Source organism: Cervus elaphus, chromosome 14, assembly GCF_910594005.1.
Source record: "Cervus elaphus chromosome 14, mCerEla1.1, whole genome shotgun sequence".
In the NCBI taxonomy this organism is placed as follows: domain Eukaryota; kingdom Metazoa; phylum Chordata; class Mammalia; order Artiodactyla; family Cervidae; genus Cervus; species Cervus elaphus.
The window spans coordinates 37,394,642-37,416,315 of record NC_057828.1 but is presented as its reverse complement, the minus strand read 5'-3'; the positions used below and the strand labels follow the sequence as shown (position 1 = coordinate 37,416,315).

The window sequence follows — 21,674 nt, the reverse complement described above, 5'->3', positions numbered from 1 at the left end:
TTCAGGGTTCCCACAAGAGCTTTTGTCTAGTGTGATTTAAAACAATCTAAATCTCCTTCAAAGGGGACGACAGAGGATGAGATTGTTGGATGGCATCACTGACTCAATGGACATGAGTTTGAGCAAGCTCCAGAAGATGGTGAAGGACAGGGAAGCCTGGCGTGCTGCAGTCCATGGGGTTGCAAAGAGTCGGACACGACTAAGCGACTGAACAACAACAAAATCTCCTTTCTGTTAAGAGAATGTAGAAACAAAATACTAAAGTCCCCACAACCTCTCCTTGCTCAAGGAAAATGTGAAATCCGACATCCAAATTTCTTGTTAAGCAGGTGTTAATTACAAGAAAAATTTTTTGGCAAATCACTTGGACTTAGAAGTATTCTTATTTCAGCTCCATGCCACAAAAAATTTCTATTATCTATCCAGAAAGCCATAGGACATAGAATAGTTAGCACCTAGGTATGAAGTTTCTGTCTCTTAACTTCCCAGGCTGAGAAAATTTCAAAGACCAAAAACTGGCTGAACAATAGTCTGCACCTTACCAGCCACTCTATATTAAAACAATGAAAAATAATGCCTCTGTTGTTGATTTGTGTATTCACTAAGATTTTTTTTTCAGCGTTAATTACTAGACTTGAGAAAATCGAGTCTTCATGAAATAGTATTGCTAATTCATAGATGGACTGCAGCATGCCAGGCTTCCCTGTCCTTCACCATCTCCCAGAGCTTGCTCAAACTCATGTCCATTGAGTCAGTGATGCCATGATCTTACTTTTTTGAATGTTGAGTTTTAAGCCAGCTTTTTCATTCTCCTCCTTCACCTTCATCAAGAGGCTCTTTAGTTCCTCTTCGCTTTCTGCTATTAGGGTAGTGTTATCTGCATATCTGAGGTTATTGATAGTTGATACAGCAATCAAATATCTTCATTCCAGCTTGTGCTTCATCCAGTCTGGCATTTCTCATGATGTACTCTGCATATAAGTTAAATAAGCAGGGTGACAATATATAGCCTTGATGTACTTCTTTCCCAATTTTGAACCAGTTTGCTTTTCCACGTCTGGTTCTAACTGTTGCTTCTTGACCTGCATACAGGTTTCTAAGGAGGCAGGTAAGGTTTGTCTATTAGTACTTATATTCCAACTAATTGTAAAAGACCCTGATGCTGTGAAAGATTGAGTGCAGGAGCAGAAGAGGGCGACAGAGGAGGTGATGGTTGAACAGTATCACTGACTCAATGGACATGAGTTTGAGCAAACTCTGGGAGATAGTGGACAGGGAAGTCTGGCGTGCTACAGTCTAGGGGGTCACAAAGAGTTGGACATGACTTAGCAACTGAACAACAATATTATAAATTATCTCATTTATATGAGATCATTTTTTTTTTAATTTTTAAATTTTCCCTTTCATTCTTTGATCATCAAAATGTCTACATAAGGATTGTAAGCAGTCTTTTATTTTCATGGCCACCACAATTAACTATTTTTCTTTAGTAAAACTTTAAATGAAATAAATGTGCTTCCTGTAGTTATTAAGCCTAAGCAAAATGGGAAGTTTGGTTGTACACTGACATTGTCAAAGCCCTTTTTATTGTTGTTGTTTAGTTGCTACGTTGTGTCCAAACCTTTTACAACCCAATGGACTGTAGCCTGCCAGGTTCCTCTATCCGAGGGATTCTCCAGGCAAGAATACTGGAGTGGGTTGCCACTTTTTCCACTAGGGGATCTTCTCCGCCAGGGATCAAACTTGCCTCTCTTATGTCTCTTGGATTGGCAAGTAGTTTCTTTACCACTGAACCACCTGGGAAGTCCCAGAGCCTTTCTATATAGGCTAAAGGTCCTCAAAACATCCTGGAGGAAATAGAGCATTGGCTGAATATTTTGGGGCACAGCGCATCATTATGCAAGATAATGCAAGTTCTGGACACTTTTCATTGTTAAATTGTTAAAAGTTCCTTATGTTGAGAACATGTCTGCCTTTCTGCAGTTGGCATACATTGGTCTCAGTTGCCCCTAGGATGAGATGAGTGAGGCATTTGCCTACAGGGTAAGTTTGCTGCTGCTGCTAAGTCACTTCAGTCGTGTCCGACTCTGTGCGACCCCATAGATGGCAGCCCACCAGGCTCCCCCGTCCCTGGGATTCTCCAGGCAAGAACTCTGGAGTGGGTTGCCATTTCCTTCTCCAATGCATGAAAGTGAAAAATGAAAGTGAACTTGCTCAGTCGTGTCTGACTCTTAGCGACCCCATGGACTGCAGCCTACCATGCTCCTCCGTCCATGGGATTTTCCAGGCAAGAGTACTGGAGTGGGGTGCCATTGCCTGCTCCGCAGGGTAAGTCTAGAGAGTGCCAAAAAACCCACTAATCAAGAAAAAATAATAATACTTTAATGTAACGTATGCAAAAACAAAACTTCAAAAATTCTACAGTGGACAAAATATAAAAGTGTTCAGTAAGGACATGCTCCAGCAGGGCCAGGATTTGGGTGAAGTGAGTGAGGTGAGTCATAAAAGCACAGCATCAGTGCCTGTCTTTACGGGGAATTTCAGTTTCTTGAGGTCCACATCCTATTTGAACACTGGAGACTGCACCCTTAAAAGGAGCCAGATGAAAGATGGTGGTTGGTGTGTGTTCATCTGCAGGAATTTCAATGTGCATTGTTTGCTTATAATACCAGTGAACTTTCCATCTCTCGCTTCTGTTTGAGTTTTCTACCACAACTACGGTCTCTGCTTCTTACCACAGTTCTCTTAAAAACTTCCTTGTGTCTTGGCCTCCAGCTCTCATTGCAATCCCTTTATACTAGATGATTCTTAATGTAAATACATGGGAAATTCATTCCCAACTCCATTTTAATTGGATTGGATTATTTTTTTTTTGTACTTGGGTGAAAAAAATCAGAAGTCTCACACAACTTAATTTTCAAAGAGTGGTGTTTTTTTCACAAACCTTTAGTTCATATTGGCTTGTCTTAGTAACTAAACACAATCAACATATTCTACAAAACCAAGGTAACCATGGAAAAGTGTTTCTCCATATAAATTGGCCTGTAGAAGTTTATGTTCTGCACAGGCTTTCCAGTAAGTTTAAATTGGTGATGAAAACAGACATTAGATATTGACAGAATATAAGAAGCCATTCTTTAAATCTTCTTTAATCAATAAGTTACTGTCTGTCCCAAGCTGTCTCAGAAAAAACAGGTAAGTAATCCTATTATTTCTGTTGGGCCTTCCAACCCAACTACAGCATCAACATCCTCTTTATAAGAAAGTGTTCATGCTTTATAAATGTTCTTTAAACAATCAGTGGTGGGAAATTCAAAGTTGGATAATTTGAATTGCTTCTATACTTGTACATAAAAAGAAAAATCACAGAAAACAAAGCATCATTACCTATAGGAGTGGTATAGTGTCTGAGATCATTATCATTTCACTTTCTCTTTATCTCTAACCTTTTATTGAATATCTTATTGCTCACTTGTATAATAATACACTTGCATATTAATCTTCACTTGTATAATAATCCAAGCAAATGAGACATAAACAGGTATACGTTTATTCAGGGAGAAAAAACAAACAGAATAATAAAGACTGTGACTACTTTTAGTTAAAAATTAAATGCTCTCCAGGTTTGAGAGAAAGTTTAGATGATGACTCTCATTAAATAGAATCTGACAAGAGCTAATGTTAAACTGAATGACATTAATAATTTTGAGATGACTGACTTTGAGAGATGTTCCATAAATTATTTTCTGTGTAAGCCATGCCATTTCCTTATGTTTAGCACTAAAACATTAATCTATTATGAAGTGTTGAAATATGAACTGCAACTGTAAACACTAACATATTTATGAAAAACACAAAAGATGTATTGAGAGAACATTAAGAATTAGAATTGCTTTTATGCAAGAAACAGGGAAAGTGCATCTGTCAGTAAATAATGATGACAAGTGAAAACAATTTTGATCTATTAAGTATGAGAGGAACAATACCAGTTTTCTTAGGCATATTATTTTTGGTTCATTCAACAATTCTAGAGAGTCAGTATTATTATTTTTTTTTTCTTGAAAAGCAAGCAGACAGGCTCAGAGATGTAACAAGCCTTGCCCAAAGTCACACAGTTGGTATGTCGCTGTGACATACCAACTGAGTTCAGGTCTGTCTGCCTCCATCACCTGGGTTTTTCTCCATGAGCTCCTTCTTGGATGTCCAGGTGTTTTCTTCACTAGTATGCCATACTCTTTGGTGAAATAATTCCCAGCACCATCCCAGGTTAGAACTGGATGTGGAACAACAGACTGGTTCCAAATAGGGAAAGGAGTACGTCAGGGAGGTACATTGTCACCCTGTTTATTTAACTTATATGCAGAGTACATCATGAGAAATGCTGGGCTGTATGAAGCACAAGCTGGAATCAAGATTGCTGGGAGAAATATCAATAACCTCAGACATGCAGATGACACCACCCTTATGGCAGAAAGCAAAAAACTTTCACTCTTGATGAAAGTAAAAGAGGAGAGTGAAAAAGTTAGCATAAAACTCAACATTCCGAAGACTAAAATCAGGGCATCTGGTCCTATCACTTCATGGCAAATAGATGGGGAAACTGGAAACAGTGACAGACTGTATTTTGGGGGGCTCCAAAATCACTGCAGATGGTGACTGCGGCCATGAAATTAAAATATGCTTGCTCCTTGGAAGAAAAGTTATGACCAACCTAGACAGCATATTAAAAAGCAGAGATATTACTTTACCAACAAAAGTTCATCTAATCAAAGCTATGGTTTTTCCAGTAGTCATGTATGGATGTGAGAGTTGGACTATAAAGAAATCTGAGTGCTGAAGATTTGATGCTTTTGAACTGTGGTGTTGGAGAAGACTCTTGAGAGTCCCTTGGACTGCAAGGAAATCCAACCAGTCCCTCCTAAAGGAAATTAGTCCTGAATATTCATTGGAAGGACTGATGTTGAAGCTGAAACTCCAATACTTTGGGCACCTGATGCAAAGAAATGACTCATTTGAAAAGGCCCTGATGCTGGGAAAGACTGAAGGAAGGAGAAGGGGATGACAGAGGTTGAGATGGTTGGATGGCATCACCGACTCAATGGACATGAGTTTGAGTAAACTCCAGGAGTTCATGATGAACAGGGAGGCCTGGAGTGTCGCAGTCGTAAAGAGTCAGACACGACTGAGTGACTGAACTGAACAATCCCAGGATGGACAAAATACTCCACAAAGTTCTCTAACCCAGATATACCAATCAGAAAGTTTTGTTTTGTTTTTTAGTAACTTCTTTCTTCAAGTGTCTCAATTTTGAAGAATGTGTACCCTGAAAGTGTTAGTCGCTCAGTCGTGTCCCAGTCTTTGCAATCCCATGGACTATAGCCTGCCAGGCTTCTCCATCCATGGGGTTTTCCAGGCAAGAACACTGGAGTGTGTTGCCATTTCCTTCTCCGGGTGATCTTCCAGACCCAATAATTGAACCTGGGTCTCCTACATTGAGAGCAGACTCTTTACCGTCTGAGCCACTAGGGGAGTATACCCTATTGTGTACCCCGGATGAAAAAAAAAAGCAACATTCCCACCACTAGAAAAGCATCTATTCTATTAATTGTTAAGTACTCTGGTTTTTAGATTGTTTTCCGTAAGTTATGTTAGTTTGAATTTTTGGTTGGCACATGACCACTTGGATGAACTATGAAATCCAAGTTCGACAAAAATGAGGGATGACTTCATTGGTTTTTTACAGACTTTCCTATGGTTTTCTTACCAAATGTCTTTCCAGGAGGCAAAGAAAGCCAGATTGCTGTTAAGTTTCTGTCCTTGAATATGCTGGCCCTTTCTCTGCCTCAAATGCCTTCTCTGCCTTGTTTTCTGAAAAAGTTCCCCTCTTTTAAAACCCACCTCAAATGCTCTCAGTTCTTTTGTGAGATCACTCTGGAAACCCTCAAAGTAATTCTCTTATTCTTACAAACTTCCATCTATTTTACATATACCACTATTAACATTCACTAGGCACTTCACAGCAACTTCTTTTGTGTAATTCTCTCTTCTCATCTAGCCTATGAGTTACTCAATAGTGTAGATAAAGTCAGAGTCTCCTTTTTATCCCAGCACCTACTATGGCTCTTGGCATTGGAACAAATCCTCAATAAATATTCGTAAAAATGATGTTTAAAAACCATATAATATTATGTTTGAAAACTGTAGCCTTCAGGAAAATGTAAGAAGCAGCACTTATTAGGAGCCTGTTTCCTTGAAGAGTTTAATTAAAATCATGGTTGTTGAACTGAGTTCATCTGAAGTAGACTGAAGTTGAATCACTATGATTGAATTTCCTACTGTATCTTTTCTCTTGTTTGCATTTGGCCTTTCATGTTTAACAAAACCTTCTGCTAATAGAATCACAAGATCCCTCAAATAACAGTGAGCAAAGTACAGTCTGGAAGGCAAGGGACTTACTACAAATCATAGCTAAACAGAAGAGGTGAAGAAAAATGCTGGCTCTCTGAGCCCCTTTGTTACTCTTTCCAGTAGACCAACGTGGTGCAGAAAATAATGATAATAATAGTCCTTTTAGGTTTATTTATAGCTCTTTAATCTATTCAGAGGAAAAGTATCTTTTTAATAGTCACAGGAGACACTATAACATGAAATAAGCTGCCACCAGATTTGGTGACTTTCCAAACAAGGTCATTTATAAATTCAATGTTAGAAATATTACTCCCATATTGAAATTTTTAGTATTCTTTTCTCAGTGACAAATAATAAAATGCAAGCATGTGTTCATCCATACATAATGGTATTGTCAACAATAAAATGAGATATTGCACTGACCATAGTCTGTGTTTTCCGGCTCCCAACAATTTGATGGCCAAAAATAGGGTGTCTGTGGAATGAAAAGAAGTGGAACTTAGGTTAAACACATAAAGAATTAGTGGGGCTCCTGGTTTATGAGCTGTGTTTATCTCCAGCAATCATCTAGAACAGTTTGCTAACAATATGTTTTATTATCTAGAAAAAAATACTCATTCAGAGAGGCACTGTTTTCCTTTTAAATTTACTTTGCTAATCTATTGTTCAGCCTCTAAATAAGTACAGCATGTATATAAAACAGTGTACCTATGCTACAATTGTATGTCATCTGACATAAAGGTAAAAGGACTGATTGCATTATTTATATAGAAGTGTTAATCCACAAAGACTGAAAGCAAAGTATTATATTCACTAAGATTCATGATGAAATAAGTTTATACTTAGCAAATTATTCTTGTTGATTCATGTATTTCATCATTGCCCTCCAAAGATCCAAAAGCCCAACCATCAGAATCTTTCCTTAAGATGGGCAACCATTTGCCTGGCTCTATTAATTATATAATGCAGTTCTCAACATTATCCAGCTAGATTAAAACAACTTTTCACCTTCACTTTAAAAAATATTTCTTCATAGAAACACCTAGTGCTCTGAATTTTTAAACTGCACAAGTCAGAGATCATTTTTTAAACTAATATCTTAGTTGACTGCTTAACAATAGACATATATGATTCTGTGAAATTCTAGAAACTGACTGATGAAACTATAAAGAAGATGTCTGATCGGGAAAACCAATTATTATCATCAGCAGGTTATATTTTCTGATAGGGCTTTTCTAGCCCTGATGGCTGGACATGCTGAGCAAACTCCATGACTATCGTCTGCTCTTTCAAATTGTTCCTTGGATGATGATGGCCCTGGGATTCAATGGAACAGTCTCTGCAGACATCAGACTTGTGGATATGATTATATTTATTTGTCAATTATGTTAACAATCAGATTAACAATCTGTGTGTAGCAAGCATATTTGGTGTAATCTCTGATTGCATGCATGCATGCTCAGTCGCTCAGTCATGTCCAATTCTTTGTGATCCTATGGACTGTAGCCAGCCAGGCTCCTCTGTCCATAGAATTTTCCAGGCAAGAATACTGGAGTGGGTTGCCATTTCCTTCTTCAGATGATCTTTTCAACCCAGGAATCGAACCCACATCTCCTACATCTCTTGCATAAGCAAGCTGATTCTTTGCCACTGCGCCACCTGGGAAGCCCAATCTTTGATTACCGGTTTGATAATTCTGCTTCCTAGAAGAGGGATTCTCAAGGAGGGGAAAAGGGTAACTGGGAGAACTTTTTGAATCTCTGAGAGAGCGTCCTTCCAAACTGTTCAGGACTCCCAGGGAATTTGATTCACCCTCTAAACTTTCTTTTGAACTCATTTGAAAATGAATTTCAATTTTTGACTCATTTAACTCATTTGAAAAGACCCTGACGCTGGGAAAGATTGAGGGCAGGAGGAGAAGGGGATGACAGAGGATGAGATGGTTGGATGGCATCACTGACTCGATGGACATGGGTTTGGGTGGACTCTGGGAGTTGGTGATGGACAGGGAGGCCTGGCGTGCTGTGGTTTATGGGGTCACAAAGAGTCGGACACGACTGAGCAACTGAACTGAACTGAACTATACTTTCTTGGAAATTGCTCCAGTATCATAAAGAAGGCTACTAATACTAATTCTGTATATAGGTGAACACAATGACAAGTTTAGAGGGTAAAAAGGTTGAAGCACTAGATAAAGGGGGATATCAAGGCTTTATACAGCACCCCCTCATTGGCAAATAAATTCACTTAACCCAATTTGAGGGTAAAATTGGGTCACTATTCTAGGGGAAGCATAGAGAAACAAAATAGAAAAAATCTTCTTTTCATGTGGGCTGCTAGTTTTTGAGATACTTCTCAGAGAATGCATTATTCCCTTTGGGTTGCTTCTTTAGTTTGGGTGTGTGTGTGTGTGTGTGTGTGTGTACATATTTATTTAATTTAAAAAATATACACTCTAGTCAGACTGGTCAGACACATACTTTTTTCCTCAAAACTACAAGGAATGTTTTCACCAGTATTCTTACAATTTTTATTTATTTTTCTATCATTTACTTAGTGAAAACTCCCTGACTGTAAAAATAAATAAATGAAACTATTTTATCCTGTGATATTATGTGGAAAGATGTTTTCAAGTCTTCCAAGGATATCAAACCAGTCAATACCAAAGGAAATCAGTCCTGAATATTTATTAGAAGGACTGATGCTGAAGCTGAAGGTCCAATACTGTGGCCACCTGATGCAAAGAACTGACTCATTAGAAAAGACCCTGATGCTGAGAAAGACTGAAGGCAGGAGGAGAAGGGAGTGCCAGGGGATGAGACGGTTGGGTGTGTGGCATCACTGACTCAACGGACATGAATTTGAGCAGGTTCCAGGAGATGGTGAAAGACAAGGAAGACTGGTGTGCTGCAGTCCATGGGGTCACAAAGAGTCGGACGTGACTGAGCAACTGAACAACAACATTAAGTGGAAAAGGTATAAAACTAACACTCTTTACTAATATTGCAATATTTTTTCTAGGAAACATATTTTGACTTAAAGTAAAAGACAATTTCTTCCCCAGATGGCTCTAGTGGTAAAGAGCCTGCCTGTCAATATAGGAGATGTAAGAGACATGGGTTTGATCCCTGGGTCAGGAAGATCCCCTGGAGGAGGAGATGGCAAGTCACTCCAGTATTCTTGCCTGGAGAATCCCATGGACAGAGAAGCTTAGTGGGCTACAGTTCATAGGGTCCCAAAGAGTCAGACATGACTGAAGTGACTCGCACAGCACACAGCACAAGAGACAATTTAAAGAAAAACAAACCTTATAGTTTGCTGGAATTTAAAAATTTACTTTCACAGTTCAGCTAGACTTTAGGACACTTTAGTATATGAGTTTCTTTGTTTTTCTGAGTTGTGTTCTTTAGCTGTGATTAAACAGATCCAAAACTGTCTAGCCATCACTCAGTAACCTTTGGCTCATATACTAATGTGGTGAAAGTCATGAAAGTGACCTGGATAACCATGTCAGATCTCAATTTCAATTAGCTAAGGAGAATAATTAGACAATTACAAGTTTACAGTACATACAAAAATCACATGATTGAAAAATTGAGACAAATTTACATACTATAGCATACCAGTGCAACTGTTTGTTCCAAACTTATGCCCCAAAGCTTCTTCAGATTTCTAATGATGGCCAGAATCTCAATCATTTCCTGGAGCAATTATAAACACAACATTGCAAGCTTCCTAGTTTAATTCATGAATTTTAAAATCCTTCCATGGAGTTGAATTTCAATTTAATGTAATAAAGAACTTAATGCTATCTGGAACCAATGCAAAAATGGAAGCATATACCTTGAACAATAATGTGTTTTCTATTTCTAGAGCTGTTCAAGTATAGACTAATTAATGCCTTGGTAGACACTGTAGCAAGAATTAAATTATCCCTGACTTTGGTGGGGTTTCTTTTGTTTGCCTTTAAAACTTTGGTTTTAAGATTGTATGGTTATTTGATTTACAAATATGTCATATTTATATCATATTTTGAATGTGTGTATATGTCATTAAAGTATTTAACATTAATTCATGTAATTTAAAAGATTATCTATCTTCTATTGGAAGGACTGATGTTGAAGCTGAAACTCCAGTAGTTTGGCCACCTGATGCGAAGAGCTGACTCATTTGAAAAGACCCTGATGCTGGGAAAGATTGAAGGCAGGAAGAGAAGGGGGCAACAGAGGATGAGATGGTTGGATGGCATCACCGACTCGATGGATATGAGCTTGAGTAAGCTCTGGAACTTGGTGATGGACAGGGAGGCCTGGCGTGCTGCAGTCCATGAGGTCGCAAAGAGTCAGACATGACTGAGCAACTGAACTGAACTGATCATCTATTTAGGTATATCAAACTGGGCAATCTTCTGCCTGTACCTAGAAGTAATGTAATAAGTTTATCATCTGCACCCATTCTTTTGCTGTGTTGTAAAGCTCTTTAAAAACTGTCTCTCCTTTTCTCCAGAATGTGGTATGGTCCATTCTCAGCTCAGTTGGTAAAGAATCCTCCTGCAATGCAGGAGATCCCGGTTCAATTCCTGGGTCGGGAAGATCCCCTGGAGAAGGGAAAGGCTACCCACTCCAGTATTCTGGCCTGGAGAATTCCATGGACTGTATAGTCTATGGGGTCACAAAGAGTCAGACACGACTGAGCAACTTTCATTTTCACTTTCACTTTCAAGACATCACTACTAATTTTCAGCCATGCCTCAGCTAGTTTGTTTTGAGGGAAATTTTTGAATTTGATAATTGTCAAGAGACCGATTATATTCAGGGCTTCCCAGGTGCCGCTAGTGATAAAGAACCAAGTTGCCAATGCAGGAGACATAAGAGACCGGGGTTCAATTCCTGGGTTGGGAAGAATCCTTGGAGGAGGGCATGGCAACCCACTCCAGTATTCTTGCCTGGAGAATCCCATGGACAGAGAAACCTGGTGGGTTACAGTCCATAGGAGAGCAAAGAGTCAGACATGACTGAAGTGACCTACCACGCACACATACAGATTATATTCAGTGCCTCCCTTACAGATATATTAATCTTATACATAGATGATTTTACCTGTAAATTGCCAGTGAAGATGGATAAAAGTTGGTATTTTATCAAAATATCTTTCATTTAGAATTTGTAAGAAAAATATTTTAGGCCTAATGTTTACTTTATAGTCTGTATATGAAAAATTCATATAAAAAATAAGATTTTATGGAATATATAATCCTGCAATACCAAAGTAACTCCTTTAAAAAATCAAAAAGTATTAGTAGCACACACAAAATTTCTTTTCTAATAATTTTTATTCATTAAAATGCTAACCTTAGGGCCACAAGTTATTCTAACCTAATAATAAGCTATTTTAAGCTAGTATTACTTTAAATTTAACTGTTCTAAGGATAAAGCTTCATTATTTTAAAGACTTCTATAATTAAGTGATCCAACTTATTTTAATTCTTTTTTTTTTATTTTTTAATTTTTATTAGTTGGAGGCTAATTACTTCACAACATTTCAGTGGGTTTTGTCATACATTGATATGAATCAGCCATAGAGTTACACGTATGATCCAGCTTATTTTAATTGCCTGAATACTTAGATCAGTATCACAATTTCAGGAGACTGCATTATTTCCTAGCTATTCAGTGTAAAATTCAATGATTATTTCCTTGGATAGAAGTGTTCTGTAGCAGTGAGAATATTCTAGGAAGACAAGGACCTTTGAGAACAACTTTTTTCAAAACATATTCCTTCTGTTCTCAGTTTCCCCAAGCAAGTCCTTAGGCACTCAAGTCACTTAATCAATAACTCAGAGCTGGTGAGAAGAATGCGCCAAAGTCTGAAAGTGGGACAATGGGAAGAATCCTCTGAAAGTACCTAGAGCTACAGTTTAAACTCTGGCATTATATGTGCCTTAATTTTACAGACTGGAATCCACTAGTCAGTTACTAATGAACCATAATGTCTAATAAAATATATAATACACTTCAGGTAAATCATCATAACTCATGTCAACTGTAGACCAATGACCAAAATTGGAGTCCACACTCATTTCCTGAAAATTTATTCTTTATAGGAATCTCATTTGAAAATGACCTAGAATAACTCTTGTCAGTTCATAAGTTATCTAAGATGGCCTCCTGAGTATACACACGCAAAGCATCATGCATGTCCTTCACAGACTTTTTCAGTCACCAAGTCATTTCCAACTCTTTGTGATCCCATAGACTGCAGCATCTAGGCTTTCCTGTCCTTCATTATCTCCTGGAGTTTGCTTAAACACTGGTCCATTGAGTTGGTAATGTCATCCGACCATCTCATTCTCCGTTGCCCCTTTCTCCACAGACTTATAGAAGGTCTCAGACATGCAGAGGATATGTATTTATTAGTTAATTCTACCCTGGAGCTTCAAGGATATTCATATTACAGGGCATACATATTCCCATGACCGTTTGCTTGGACTGTAGACGGCTCTGGATGACACAGGGTCCAGAGGATAACAAATTTAGCTACCATATCTCAACTTCCTTCCTAGCAAATAAATATAATTTACAGATGACTCTCTCATCTTCCTGAATTCCACTGTCACTCTGAATTTTTCTCAAACTTTTTATATAAAATATAACTTCAATCATCACACAACTTAGCTTTCACAAATAATTAATTAATTAGATTCTAACTAACTCAAGTCAAAGTAAAATAAGTCAAGTCTCAAAATTTCTGCAAAAACAATGAAAATGCAGACATATTTTTACTTTTAAATAATACTTTTAATAAACTTACTTGGAACCGGTAAAAGGTGCCATCATCCTTGAGTGTGAGGACATGATCCGAGATTGGAAAGAAGTAGCCGTGGGCAGCCATTAGTGTTCCCAAATGGAGTGCCTCCACTAGTTCATGAAAACAAATGGAAAAACACACATATAACTCTTTAAAACTGTTCATTTATAGGCACGTAGGATTTTATCTTGCTTCTTTTGAGCACATTCCTACATTGGTATACTCAGCATCCCAGAAAAGCCCGTCTTTGTACTTCTTTCAGCTCTTTCACATAAGGTACCAAGATGGTTCTGCTTCCTGATAGTGACCACAACGACCAACAATGCATGTGACCAGACCATGAGAACATAAAGCTATGGAATGTTGAAACTGAAGGTCTTTCTGTAATCAAAGAATCCGTTTCCTTCATTTTATAGATGGGACATGTTCTGCTATGTGTTAATAATCTTCCACAAATATATTTGGCATTTACATAGCACTTTAAACTTCTAAAAGTTCTCATTTGCATCATTCACTGCCCTGTAATATGAATATCCAATACTATTAGCAATTTTTCTAATGACATGGATCATTACTAGATAATGTTAACAGGCAATGTAAGGCATCTAGAACAATTTATACTGCACTTAAGTGAGCCTGCAGTCTGTGGTTGGCTAGATTGCTCTAGCTTTTACTACTCTATATACCATATTCTAGACATGGACTATGTAGAGGTTTATATAACAGTGAAAACATTATATTTTCCCAGTAGTCTGAGAAATAGTTGGAACATAATACTATAATACTCACACTCCTTCTATAGCAGTCAATGGTTTCTCCCAACCAAAGGGATAATAAAATTTGATCACTAGGATTATTACTGTATTTGTGCAGGGACAACATAAAGTTTTCTAACTTGAAGCTTAGAAACTATGGAACTATTCAAGATAGCTTTTTAGTCCAACGTAAGCATATATGTATATAGAAAATAAAAAAGTTAGATTTATTGATTTGTTTGTGTATCTTTATGTGCAATTTTCTGGTGGCTCAGATGGTCAAGAATCTGCCGGCAATGCAGAAGACCTGGATTCAATCCCTGGGTCAGGCAGGAAGCTCCCCTTGAGAAGGGAACAGCTATCCACTCCAGTATTCTTGCCTGGATAATTCCATGGACAGGAGAGCCTGGCGGGCTACAGTCCATGGGGTTGCAAAGAGTTGGACATGACTGAGCAACTGACACTTTTTTACACTTTAATGTGCAATTTATAGATTTAGTTCTATTTTTAGATAAACAGCTAAATGATTCTTTAACTCTAGGATTCTAACACAATTTCTAGGACTACGTGTATCTCTATCTCCGTCTGTCAATCACAGGTAATTTTCACACTTCAGCTAGTACTGAGTCCCTAAACTGCTTGCTATGGCCCACCTACCTAAGCATAACATCTCTTCTTATCCCTTTCCCATGTCTATACTGGCTAATAAAGAAATAATTGTTAAATTTATTTAACCTGTAGTTGGGTACTATAGTGCCCCTTTTAATATTATCTAGCATCTTGCAAAATTTTAAGTGGTAACTTCTACCTCCGGCCTCCACTCTACCGTTCGTGTCAATGAGAAAGAACAACTGCTGACCATCCTCTTTACCATCGGTCTGAAAGTCTGTTATTAAATGACCCAGTTATCTTGTTTACACACCCAATCAATTACACACCTCCTTCCATAGAGTGTTCTTTTTCTACAAAGGAGGATATTTCATCCTTTATGCATCCTTTTCCTTCAAAATCAAGATCTTCTTGCCTGGAATATTCCACAGACAGAGGAGCCTGGCAGGCTGCAGTCCAAGGGCTTGCAAAGAATTGGACACAACTGAGCACAGAGCACATTGTGCTTCATTATTTACCCACCAAGTGATTTTTACTTTTCTCCAAAGTACTTTCAGGAAATCCACTTCCATAATTCGTCTTTAACTAGGCTGAGTGAGAGGATCTGGCATTCCTAAATAGCATCAGCCAGTCACATCTTCTTTTTGTGTGTTATTTATAAAACTAAAATGGCAAGCATATCTGTGAGGCATGCTGGCTTACAATAATAAGCAGGTGCTTACAGCCTTGGTCATGTTCAGAATCCCTGGTTGCTCATGTTGGCAGCACTAGAAAGAACAATTTATTATATTTGTTTGAGGATTTCAAAGTCAGGTGGCCTACTATCTTCTGGGTAGGTATTACCTATATTGTCACAACCATCTTTATTCATTTTATTCCAACAGTCTGAGGCCTAGGAAAATATTATTAGTGCTATTTTCCAGAAAGATAAGTTGAGTTACAGCACATGAGGAAAATTTCAGAATATAGTTACAAAAAGGAAAACTGAGATGTCCAGAAAGATTAACAGTAAAGGGCTTCTGAACTAAACACAGGAGAGAGTATGACTAAAATGAAATAAAGAAACACCAAAAAAAAAAAAAAAACAGATGCTAACATGCTGACGAGGATTAGAAAAACATAGTGAAAGTAAATACAGGGAAGCTGAAGAAAAGAAAGTCAGAAGAAAACGAATAAGTTCTTACTGTACTCAATAGTTACTAATTATATGATAAATCAAACATTTCTAGAGAGCAAGATGAATGTCTGCAGGCTTTCTTCACTATCATAATTAGGCCTGCATAAATGCTTGCTAGAAAGAATAATAGTCAATTAGCAAGCAATCTCAGCCTCCTGCTTTTGAGGTACAAATACTCCATTTTATTGGGTTTAATCATATATATTCTCATTTTACAACCCTCTAAGAGATTCTCAGGCTCATGATTTTATTAATAAGGAAAATTGTTTTTGATAGGTTTTCAAAATGCCCTGAATTCAACAGATACACATTTGTGGTAGTATCATTAAGATCAAAATTTAGTTTCTATGTGGCCCACACAAAGTTCAATGCAGAGATCAAGTCAAACTATTTAACTTAATATTTAAGAGGACTGAATTTCTAACAAACCTTCTAAAATGATTTCCATTTCACTGGTCAAATAGTAACCTGGAAAGTTTGAGATTACAGAAGTTATAATGCTCTGTCACAGGACCTCCAGAGAACATGCCTCCAGGACAAGATGAATGCTAAGATAAAAATCAGGGCATCATGGTGAATTTTGTTTCATTTAAGACTATAACCTTGCATTTAGCATAGCAAAAGCAAAAGTATCTATTGAATTGATGTTTGCTGAATGAGTGAATAAGCAAATTTTGAATAAATGGTATACAGAATATGAAAAATATAGTATTGCACAAAAAATATGAGCTATTGTGTGCTTGATGATGAGGAGCTCGTTAAACTCTGCCAAGATAATGTCGATGTTCAAAATATCTTTTCAAAATACTTTTAAAGCTTTTGAAGTGGGGTTTTTGTGGGAAAAGATAACAGTGATATAAATGGCAGAAATCCCACTAAAAGATCTTAAGAGTGGGCTTGAGATGGTTTTCTCAAGGTTGAATTACTGGTAGTAACAACATGGAGACATTTTTCCACATGGTCCAGCTGCTCCTAAATCTCCACAGTAGCCTTAATTTAATGAGAATCTGGAGGACTACTGGCAGTCTTGGATCTAAGTGTTAAAAGAATTTAGTGGGTAATCTATCAGGATCACCCTCCCAATAATGGCACAGCAGATGGCTCCACAGCATTATGCTTCTCAGCAAAATAATTAATCATCTTGCACATGTGCTATCCCCATCACCCACACGGCTAAACAAAGTTCAACAACAAATTTACCGTAAGATTGCAGTTTATTTTTCATTTGGATATTCAAGCATGAACAAACTCAGGAGTAAAAATACATCTCTAAACAACTGTTCCTACGTGAACAGTGTAATATGGCTTTGTTAAGCCAGATGTACTAATTTCATTACTTCACCTCGAACCTTTAAATAACAGAATTATCAAAATCCTTTAAAAGCAAAAGGAATTCTACATGGTGTAATTTGCTTTGGAACCATAACTACTTCAGAAAGTCAAAAGGATAAAAAGCATACTATAAAAGAGGTTTGTGTTGTTCAGTTCTATATTTCCATATGTAAAATATATACATATATTACTACATTAAATTTGTAATTATAACACATTTTCAGAACTCAGTATATTTTCTTTATCCAGCAGTCCCACTGCTGGTAGTCTCAGTCCCTCCCAGATATACGTATATTTTGACACTGATACAACAATGCCTCTGAGTCAAGAAAATAATAATAAAAATTTTCACTAAAAATTACATTTTTATTCCTGTTATGCATTTTTACTTTTATTTTAATGGGTATATAAATCAGCAAATGTGATTCATTTATCAACACATTTATCAACACATACATGATGTAGCAAATATTATTAGTGTATGGGGCGAAGTATTTTAGAAGGATATCCACTCAAGACAGAAAAAAAAGACAGTGGAAAATACGACATTAAGGCAAGAAAAGGTAAAAAGTAGTCACAGGTAAGTTATTAAATAGCATTAATAAAATAACAGACATTCATCATCATTATGCCTGAGTCATAAAGGAAAGATTTTATTAAACTTGTTATTCTCTAAGAAGACAGGGAAGTGGTTATAGAAATATTTTAAAATACTATACTCTTTTACAATAGGCATTTGCAAGGTAAGATGAATCATGTGGAAAAATCACACATGCAGATTTTTTCTCCAACAAGGTCAAATAAAAGTGAAATCATGACAATAGTTAGGGACTTCTGAGGTAAGTCTATCCTCTCAATAGTAAGAGTTAGTGAAAGCAGTAAGTATTTGGGCTTTCCTCCTTTTTTAAAAAAACATCATTTTCACATAGGAAAATGAAGTGCCACTTGCTTTTCAGTACTCACAAACCAGGGTTTCTAACTGTATAATATGGTATACAGATTAGATAAAAAGATTTTACTTGGGAGAAATAAAAACAAGCTTAATTCATACCAACTTTGAAGATGACACTAGGTAATTAAAACAGGTAAATAATATTTCCAAGCAAAGGAGCACAGTATGGAGTGAAGCAACTAGAATATGCAAGCCAGCTGCTCGGGTTCAAACCCTGACTCCCTCGTGTGCTGGCTGTAAAACTGGGGCAGAAGATACATTCTCTGGACCTTAGAGTCCTCATTTGTAGAAAGAAGGCAATAATAAAACACTGATGTTAAAAGTTTGTCATGAGGATCAATTGAGATAAATGAGAAATGCACTTAAAATAAGGCCAGTCACATAGAAGAGCTCCAAAAATGTGTTATTAGAGTTGGCTAATATTAATCAAAGAACACATTTGGTAGCACTTAGTGCAAAAGGCAGTGGGGAACCTAGTAGCTGGTATTGATCCAGGCTTCCAGATCATGTTGAACACTCCCAAATGAACACTCTTTAAAGTCCTCCAGGTGATCCAACTGGAATTTTTAGTGTATAGATGATGAATCTGCTCTGGAATACACTTACATTTATTCCTAGGAAGCAAAGAACACTACCCAAATTCTAAAGATTTGGTATCATAGTTATAGGAAAAATTTTCCAAAGGTAACATATTCTGCACACTGGATTTACAATCTGAAACACAAAAATGCAAAAGATCAGTGAGAACTCCCCCAGTTCAAGGGAGGGTGGGGAGGACTAATACAAGGGCACAGAATCCGGCAAACAACAGTGACAGAGGGACCGCACCGCCAGCAGACAGAACGCAGGTGCTTTCTTAAGGAAGCATAATATTTTCCCAGGACTCAAAAAAAAAAAAAAAAACTCATTAAAAAATTAGTACTGAAAGTAACAGGATCACACATCAATGGCCCTTATCACACACACAGGGTAGAGTAGTCTAGTTGCTTCATATGGCTAAGTACGAAAGCTTAGGAAATTATTTCAATATGAAGAACAGCACGGACATATTTTAAAAGAGAAAGATATCACACAGGTGATATCTTTGTGATATCGGTGTGGAGGACTGGTTTAAGATCCATGGTATCTGCTAACTATATTATATCAGGATGTTCATTTCACTGATACAGTATATGCTTTTGTAAAACTGGTAGGCGCATCATTGTATAAAATGAGCTGCACTTCAACAAGATTCTGTTTTATTTATATGTGTGATTAGGTGCTAGAACAGTATTCAGAGGAGAGAAAAATCACACTTTTATTCAAGAACAGTGTAAGGAAAGTGTAAGAATCACAAGAGCCAAGGCAATAATAAATTACAGTGTAAAGCAACATTCCTTCTAATGTTCAATATACATTCTGCAAAATTTCCATTTTCATCTAAAAAATATCTATTTATTTGCCAGCACTGGATCTTAGTTGGGGCATGTGGGATCTTCAGGTATATGTAGACTGTTAGCTGTGGTATGTAGTTAGTTGCGGCATGTAGAAGTTCCCTGATCAGGTATCAAATCCGGGCTCCCTGTATTGGGAGCAGAGAGTCTTAGCCACTGGACCACCAGGGATTTTCTTCTATTGCCATTTTCTTCATTGTTTTGGGTTCATTTTTACAGGTCTTTTTTCTTCCCTTCCTCTTTGTTCTCTTGTTGATGACCATCTTTAGTGTTCATTTGGGATGCTTTTTCTTTTTTCGCTTGTGTATATACTATAGTTCTTTGGTTTGCATTCCCCATAAGTTTTTTGTTTAACAGTCTATATATGTAAAAAGCTGTTTTAAGTTGCTGGTCTCTTTTCCGCCTAGAGAAGTTACTTTAGCAATTGTTGTAAAGATGGTTTGGTACTGCTCAATTCTCTTAGCTTTTCTTCCTGTAAAGATTTTTATTTCTCTGATGAATATGAATGAGAGCCTTGCTGGGTAGAGTATTCTTGGTTTTTCCATTTCCTCACTTTAAAGATATCATACCACTCCCTTCTGACCTGCAGAGTTTCTGCTAAAAAATCATCTGAAAATTTTATGAGGATGCCCTCATATATTACTTGCTGCCTTTCCTTTGTTGCATTTAATACTTTTTCTTTATATTTAATTTTTACTATTTTGATTAGCATGGGTCTTGACATGTTCCTCCTTGTTTTATCCTGTGTGGGACTCTCTGCACTTCCTGGACTTAGGTGACTCTTTCATTTTCCAGGTTAAAGAAGTTTCTGTTTGTTGCCCTGCATGTAGGATTGTTGGTACCATCTTTCTAAATTCCATGTATATGCATTAATATACAGTATTTGTCTTTTTCTTTCTGACTTACTTCACTCTGATATGATATGATAGTGGGTCTATCCACAGCTCTGCAAATGAAATTGTTTCATTCCTTTTAATGGCTTTTGTTTTTATTTTTATTGTCTTCCTACAATTTATGTAAGAATGTTTAATTTATATTCTCTTCTAGAGTTTTACGATGTCAAGTCTTATGTTGATATTTAAACCTTCAAGCCATTTGGAGTTTATTTTTGTGTATGATGTGTATGTGTGTTGTAAATTCACTGATTAACATGCAGCTATCCAACTTTCCCAACACCACCTGCCAAAGACTGTGTTTTCTCCATTATATACTCTTGCTTCCTTTGTCGAAGATTATTTGACCATAGGTGTGTGAGTTTATTTCTACATGCTCTGTTCTGTTCCATTGATCCATATGTCTCTTTTTGTACAAATACCATGCTGTTGTGGGTACTATAGCTTTGCAGTACTATCTGAAATCTGGGAGGATTCTGCGTCCAGCTATGTTCTTCTTCCTCAAGATTGCTTTGACACTTCTGGGTCTTTTATTGTTCCATATAAATTTTTGGATTATTTGTTCTACTTCTGTGAAAAATGTCATGGGTAATTTAATAGGGATCACAATAAATTTGTAGACTGCTTTGGATAGTATGCACATATTAACAATATTAATTCTTCCAGTCTAAGAGCACAGTATATCTTTCCATTTCTTTGAATCATTTCCTTTATCAATGTTTTATAGTTCTCAGCATGTAAGTCTTTCAACTTTTTGGTCAGGTTTATTCCTAAGTATTTTATTTTTTGATGCGATTTTAAAAAGTAATGTTTTCTTGACTCCCTTTCTGATATGTCAATGTTAGTATAAAGAAATGAAACAGATTTCTGTATTTTAATATTGGATCTTGCTACCTTGCTGAATTCATCATTGATAATTTTGAGGTTAATAAACAAATTTGCATTGTTTGATAACTATTAGCTTGTAAATTTTAAAAGGTTTCTTTACCTTAATTAACTTAAAGGAATGGACCAATGAACCTATAAAATATGCTTTCTTTAAAAAACTATGAAAGTGAAAGTAGCTTAGTCATGTCTGACTCTTTGCGACCCCATGGACTATACAGCTCATGGAATTCTCCTGGCCAGAATACTGGAGTGGGTAGCCTGTCCCTTCTCCAGGGGATCTTCCCAACCCAGGGATCGAACCAGGGCCTCCTACATTGCAGGTAGATTCTTCATCAGCTGAGCTACCAGGGGATCCCCCCTCCTTCCCCACAAAAACTAGAGTAGATATATTAATTTCAGACAAAGCAAACTTTATAACAG

The 21,674-nt window shown here is 37.0% G+C and overlaps 1 protein-coding gene across 7 annotated transcripts in view; it reads right to left on the bottom strand.

Annotated features, from left to right (window-relative positions):
• RGS7 (regulator of G protein signaling 7) overlaps nt 1–21,674 on the bottom strand; it is a 469,633-nt gene that overhangs the window by 85,613 nt on the left and 362,346 nt on the right. For all 7 annotated transcript variants that reach the window (XM_043923595.1, XM_043923593.1, XM_043923591.1 and 4 more), the window contains 2 exons: nt 13,219–13,325; nt 6,832–6,883 (listed from right to left, as the gene is read on the bottom strand). In XM_043923595.1, coding sequence (XP_043779530.1) covers nt 6,832–6,883; nt 13,219–13,325 — 159 coding nt within the window. The remainder of the gene's footprint in view (nt 1–6,831; nt 6,884–13,218; nt 13,326–21,674) is intronic.